This window comes from Cydia amplana, chromosome 18 (assembly GCF_948474715.1).
Source record: "Cydia amplana chromosome 18, ilCydAmpl1.1, whole genome shotgun sequence".
Lineage (NCBI taxonomy): Eukaryota > Metazoa > Arthropoda > Insecta > Lepidoptera > Tortricidae > Cydia > Cydia amplana.
In genome coordinates, this window is record NC_086086.1 from 11,043,635 (window position 1) to 11,050,972 (window position 7,338).

The 7,338-nt window shown below is 39.9% G+C and overlaps 1 protein-coding gene across 1 annotated transcript; it reads left to right on the top strand.

The window, feature by feature from the left end:
• The first annotated feature begins 416 nt into the window (after positions 1-416).
• Positions 417-1,819, top strand: LOC134656227 (Krueppel-like factor 6). Its single transcript, XM_063511729.1, has one exon. It carries the CDS (start codon positions 795-797, stop codon positions 1,674-1,676), a length of 882 nt encoding a protein of 293 aa, XP_063367799.1. The 5' UTR covers positions 417-794; the 3' UTR covers positions 1,677-1,819.
• Positions 1,820-7,338: the final 5,519 nt, after the last annotated feature.

The following is a 7,338-nucleotide window of genomic DNA, read 5'->3' on the forward strand; positions in this document are numbered from 1 at the left end:
TTAATGACCTACTAACATGGAATTTTACAAACAGTGCCAATTAAGACAGTTTAAGTACGTTTTAAATGTCAACGTCTGTACCGGTTATGATAAAATTTGGCAAGTAGAAAGCTTAAACATCCTTAGGGTTGGATGTAAGTATAATCTATCCCCCTGGAAGTGGCAGCGAGGAAATGACACAGACGGAATCCCACGCGGGCGGAGCAGCGAACACAGCTAGCTATTTCGTAATTATAGATACTTCACCCCCTATACATAACAACTGACAATAATAAAGAACTAAAAAAATGGATATTTATACTTAATAAGTTTCGTCATTTCAGATGAAAAAAATACGCAGGGTGTTCAGTGATTTTATAAACAGAACAGTTATCTAATGTGATACGCAGCTAGTACAGAATATATTAAGAGTACAAGACTTCTGAGCTGCGGAAAAATGTCGCGCACCTGCGAATTAATTGTTGTTTACAAACAATTCCACGACACAATCCGTCTGTTGCACCACGCGCGTCGGGCCAGTACGTCTGATAAGGTTTAATCTAGCGGAGCTCTGCGGACATGGATCCGCCGATAATCGCCGATCGCGGTTATCACGCGTCCGCTGCTCGGCGGCGGCGCGCGCGCAGTCGACACTCACTTCGCTCCCGGCCGCTCCACAGCCGGCTGCCTGGCTCCATACACGACTATCTTTACCAAGATCCACTAAATACAACGTTACAGGGACACTTGCATTGTAAGTTAAATTAAAGTCAATTTTAAATATTACATATTCACTTTTAAATGCATCTCAGTGAATGTTCGTTTATTATTTCAGGAGCACCATGCTACGCGACGGCAGCAGTGCGGTCAGCGAGGACGTGCTCCTTAGCGACGAGCTCCTATTCGAGTACTCGCCGGCCGAGAGCCTCATCAACTTCGAGCTGCCGAGCCTCGGCTCCGACGCCGACGACTGGCAGTTCAGTGACTTGGACATAAATTGTGATGCGTTTGTGAGTAGTAGCGTAAGAAATACGGACGATGCGAGATCTCGATCGCCAGTGCTATTCGATTTCGCCGATTTGGACAATACTTTCGATTTCGATGAGTTCCTGATGGAAGCTTTGAGTAGTGACCGTTCGAATGATGCACCGCACTCGGGCTCCGAGACAACGGACAGTAGTGAGGACTCACTGGGGAGGCTGTCGGTTCTGGGCATCGATTTAGAGTCGATGCGAGTACAAGAAAGCATCTACGAACCAGAGGAGGACGCGTCGAAGCGGGAGACAGAGCCGAAAACTGAGAAGCGTTCGTGGGGCGAGCCGCAGTTCTGTCCGACGATGGGAGTGTTCCGGTGTCCAGTGGAAGAGTGCGGGAAGGTGTACGCGAAGGCGTCACACGTGCGCGCGCACCTGCGGCGGCACAGCGGTGAGAAGCCGTACCGGTGCACGTGGGGCGGCTGCTCGTGGCGGTTCGCACGCTCCGACGAGCTGGCGCGCCACCGCCGCAGCCACTCCGGCGACAAGCCGTACCGGTGCGGCGAGTGTGGGAAGCGTTTCGCCCGGTCCGACCACCTCGCCAAGCACGGCCGAGTGCACGCACGCCGCGCTGCCGCTGCCGCCGCTGCTGCCGCTGCCGCGGCGGCCAACGTGGCCAGAAGACCTGCCTCTTACGGATATCGGACGCGAAGACTTGTGTGATTAAACTAACTAACGAATCTCCTAGGATATGGACCTACAAGTATTTTTTTTGCGCGGGCGCTAAATATTTATGTGAACTGTCAGATGTCGTTTTAAAATGTGTTTCTTGACTGATATTTGATTTAGACTTAAAAAGATAAGTAGCTTAATAACAACACATCTTAATGGATAGGTAGGTATATGAGATTGAAGTACCTATCGTCTGGTTGGCTATGTACCTAGAACTGTATGGACATAATGATAAGATTCAACTCATACCTATTTAGTTATATTATAGTTATGGTATGTGCTAAAATTACAGATGTTTAATTGATATTTTATTTCCATGTTAACATGGAACAAAACAAATGACTGATGGATTATTATGTCAAGAAGGCAAAAAAAAACTGGTTCTCATTGTAGTTAGGTACCTATGTGAATGTGATATATTACATACCTATGCCGAACATGAAAGCTCATGTCTAAATTCGGTCAAAATATTTCAAAGTTTGTTGTTGAAAAAATAATTTGGTATCTTAGATATAGGAAAGTAGATAGGTACTATATAGTTTTTATTTTTAATATTATTTTACGCGTCCCGTACCGGCGTAGGTAGGTACCTACTTCTATTAAAATGTAAAATAAACAAAAAAAAAATTGTTAATTTTTAATTGTATATATAATATCTATGTATGTACATAAATCTAGATTTTTTAAATCAAATTGATATAATGTAGTATTTTTTATCCATCAAATAGTCTAGATTCAGGGGTGTTAAGGTGAGGTGGATTTGAAATAACTTATTCTCGGAGATATTTACACTTTACAGACAGACAGCTAAAATAGTCATATCATAGTACTTATGCAAGGTTAACTGTATTAGGTATATGATCTATCTATAGGAATAATCCGATTAATACTTAATACTAATATGTGCAGATAATAGCGCACGTAGAGATAGAGAATTGTGCGTGAGGAGAAATTAATGATAAAAACCAAAATATCAAAAATTGTTTATGCAATAAGAAGATAACGCAAGGTGCCATGTTTAATAATACCTAGGTACCTAGTAAGGGCAACGTACTCCAATCAACAAAGTCATAGAGACTTGCTCAATAACATTAAAGTTAATTACATACTAAGTAAATCACAGTTCTTTATATAAACGATAATAAGTAAATGAAGACTGTTTTGATGCAGATTTAAAAGCAATAAAGTCGTGAGCCGGGGAGCGGGCGTCGGCAAGAAACTCCCGCAATCAATCAATTACCAACATTATCTACTAACGGCCCTTCCGCTTCATTCATGGATATGTGACGAAAACAACGCGTCTCACGCTCATGTTCCTTTCCTTTACAGTACACATTAACATATAGATATATGCCTATAATAAAGAAAGCGGGAAGTTTTTAAATTTGACGCGGTTATCAGTGTTATCACACTCTCATGCGAATCTGTGCACCGTTTCGGTGCGTGTGGACTAGCGAAAGACTGTACGCTTGTTTGCCACCGACTGACTACGAATAGGTAAGCCTATTACTTATAACATAAATTTATTTAAGTATAGAATAATGCGACTCCACAGTCAAACAAATGTAGTTTTGTGGAGCTTTGTCCTTAACAAAAAAGTTGTAACTATTGTGTAATAAATAACTAAAATAATAATAATAAGGTATTATAAAGTGCCCTTGCTTTTTGAAACAAATAAAATGGAAAATTTTCAACTTATTTGGCCTCCTGTTTGGCCTATTGTTAACTGGTAGATACTGCTTTATTAAAGCATTTAATCCACCGTTTGTACTTATTTGTATTATAATATTGTATAAAACCTTACCTTAATAAGTTAAAGTTAATACTACTATACTTGCGTGATTTAGTAACAACCCACGAATGTTAATAGGTAGGTACATAGTTTGTTATGTTAGGTAAACACGAAAGCCACAATAATTAACCTGTGTACAAAATATTCCAAAGAAATATGGTGATATTTTAGTTTATTTAATGATGAAGATGGTGAAAGGTCATGTTTTGGCCTAAATCGGTAAAAGCATATAGTATATTACGCACTGTTTATTTATTGTAGATAAAAATGTTCTTTATGTCATTGGTCTTCAAAATGGAAGAGTTGTCTTAATTGTTCGAATATAGCCTGTGTTCGTTTTTTGATAAAAATGAGAGATGAACTCAAATGTGTTTGACTGGGCCTATTTATCAATTTAGCTTATTTAATAGAGGACGGCACACACCCTTATCTCATAAGTTATTAAAATCTATCCTTTTTTGAACACTAAGCAACAAGATATCAGAAAGTGTTCACGAAAGAATAAATGTATTAATTCGTACCTATACGTATACCAACAGACTAGTAACAGACCCTACAGTCCTGCAGCAATCCGAAAGCTCTGGCGTCTGCTAACGGACTATATCAAGAACATAACAGTTATAGCACGCCCAGGGCGCCTAGCCAAGATGCCAATCGTTTGCGCTACGACGTCGAAACGCTATCAGTCTCTCTATCGCACTAATATGTAAGAGTGACAGAGAGGCAGAAAGCGTTTCGTTATCTTAGCGCAAACGATGTATGCGTTTAACCCACGTTTAACCTTTATAACGGCAGAGGCGATTTAGCGACCACATACAATTACTTAGAAACTGAGTCTTAGTTTCTTTGTATCAAAGTTAAAACTCAGAAGAGTTTATTGAAAATATGGCTTACTTTAATGTATTCCCCAGTATACTACAAATTTAAGTGAGTGTATTTAACTTTCATGTAGCATATCTATAAGACTGGGGCTTTCCTAAGGGTTAAACCACGTCTTCGCGGCGGCGGCGCCCTTTGGCCAACATAGATAGAGAACGGTAAGTAAGTACAGTCAGCAGCAGAAGTAGCTAAACGGGCGAGGTGTTCAAAATTACCTTGACGCCTTATTCTCTTAACAATTAAGTCGCCTCAAGATCATTTTGAACACCTCGCCCGCTTAGCAACTATTGCTGCTGACTGAGTGTGCTCGTATAATCAACTTATACCTCTATCTATAATCAACTCGGTTGATTTAGGGATAATAAAAGAGATGGCGCTGCCATCCATATAACTAGAAAACAAATAATGATTGAATACTTACCTACCCAAATTATAAAATTATAAATTAGATGCCCCTGGCCTAAAAAACATAACAATAGCAGCTTTTTTGTACATAGTATATATAATTTTTCGAAATGCTTAAAAAAAGAAAAATTAACCCTCAACCATGGAGGGACACGAACTCACCGCTCTGGAAACCGGCCCACTGGTTAATACCAAAAACCTACTAACATAGCTATCAAACCTTATTCGATTTCCATTATATATTGTATGTAGTACCTAGTACCTACTCAAGTAGGCGCCTATTGAAATCTTATTAACTTTGTAACGTCGTCGTGAGCATATTATAGCGTCGCCGTGAGCATATTATAGCGTCGCCTCCAGGTTTCAAATTTACAATTAATTCTATGAGAGCGTGGTAATTTAAGTACATATCGGTATACTTACCTATCTTTATTATTTTCATAGCCAAACATCCATCTGCGTCCCTTCTATTAGACGTTTGTGAGACGTTTAGAACACAAATATCTATGTTTAAAACCAGTCCGGTGAATTCAATATTGTACCATCTTCGATACAGTTACCACACTACACTAAAACCGCTTGAACACTGACGAATGGCTCAAAGAGAATTTACTACTAGAATTCCCAATGGAGTTTAATCTGATTTGGTTGAATTTATTCTTTTATTATAATAAAAAGAGAATATAAATATCCGTACGGATTGTGCTTTAAAATGGAGTCTGCTTCGCGCGCTTGCGCTGTACATTATACATAGGTGTTGCCATGTATGAAAATGGTATGAAGCGAATACACCATAGAAGGTAAATATACTTGGTCAACCAGATCTTGACAGTAGAAAAAGGCGGCAAATTTTAAAAATGTAGGCGCGAAGGATATCTTCCCATAGAAAATTTGAATTTCGCGCCTTTTTTACTGACAAGATTTGGTTGACCAGCTATACACACTGATACACACACTTGGAAGACGACAAACAATTTCAATGATAATGATAATATTATAATGAGAACTTGAAAACAAGCAAGTTGAATTATAGATGGTCAAGCAGATCTTGTCAGTAGAAAAAGGCGGCAAATTTGAAAAATGTAGGCGCGAAGGGATATCGTCCCATAGAAAATTTGAATTTCCCGCCTTTTTTTACTGACAAGATTTGGTTGACCAGCTATACTTTAAATGTTCAATGTTCATTTATTTGCGCATTTATTCAAAACAAAGCTTGAAAGAACTTTTGATATATATAGACGGTTAAAAGCTTTGGATTCCTCCGAAAACGGTGCCGTCATATTACGGCCGCTATATAGCGTTGACTGACGTCACTAGAACGTTGTCTATGTAAACAAGATGGCGCGGTTTCCTAGACGGCGTTACGTTACGTTGATTGTCAACGTAAAGCTTTGGATTCCTCCGAAAACGGTGCCGTCATATTACGGCCGCTATATAGCGTTGACTGACGTCACTAGAACGTTGTCTATGTAAACAAGATGGCGCGGTTTCCTAGACGGCGTTACGTTACGTTGACTGTCAACGTAACGTAAGATGACGGCCGTCATGACCTTGTCGATAGTTTCGTGAACGTTTTATTAGATAGTGGTGACGCCATTTTGAATAAATGACACGAGATTTGAATAAATGATTCCGTACTACGATTATTTTCCTCTTCTGATGATATTTCATCCTCCAAGTAAATTATAGATGATCAAGCAAATCTTGTCAGTAGGAAAAGGCGCGAAATTCAAATTTTCTATGGGACGTTATCCCATCGCGCCTACATTTTTCAAATTTGCCGCTTTGACCTTGGTGGATGACGGTGTGTTATGACGCCGTGGTACTTTCCACATGTCGCCACCGTAAAGACGGCCGTCTTTTGCTGCCGCTATATGACGGCCGTCATATGACGGCACCGTTTTCGGAGGAATCCAAAGCTTTAACGTAAGATGACGGCCGTCATGACCTTGTCGATAGTTTCGTGAACGTTTTATTAGATAGCGGTGACGCCATTTTGAATAAATGACACGAGATTTGAATAAATGATTCCGTACTACGATTATTTTCCTCTTCTGATGATATTTTATCCTCCAAGTAAATTATAGATGATCAAGCAAATCTTGTCAGTAGGAAAAGGCGCGAAATTCAAATTTTCTATGGGACGTTATCCCATCGCCCTACATTTTTCAAATTTGCCGCTTTGACCTTGGTGGATGACGGTGTGTTATGACGCCGTGGTACTTTCCACATGTCGCCACCGTAAAGACGGCCGTCTTTTGCTGCCGCTATATGACGGCCGTCATATGACGGCACCGTTTTCGGAGGAATCCATAGCTACCAAATCTTGTCAGTACAAAAAGGCGCGAAATTCAAATTTTTTATGAGACGATATCCCTTCGCGCCTACATTTTTCAAATGTGGTTGACCAGCTATAAAATAAAATGTATATTATAGCTGGTCAACCAAATCTTGTCAGTAAAAAAAGGCGCGAAATTCAAATTTTCTATGGGACGATATCCCTTCGCACCTACATTTTTCAAATTTGCCGCCTTTTTCTACTGTCAAGATCTGGTTGACCAAGCATATAAATAAAGT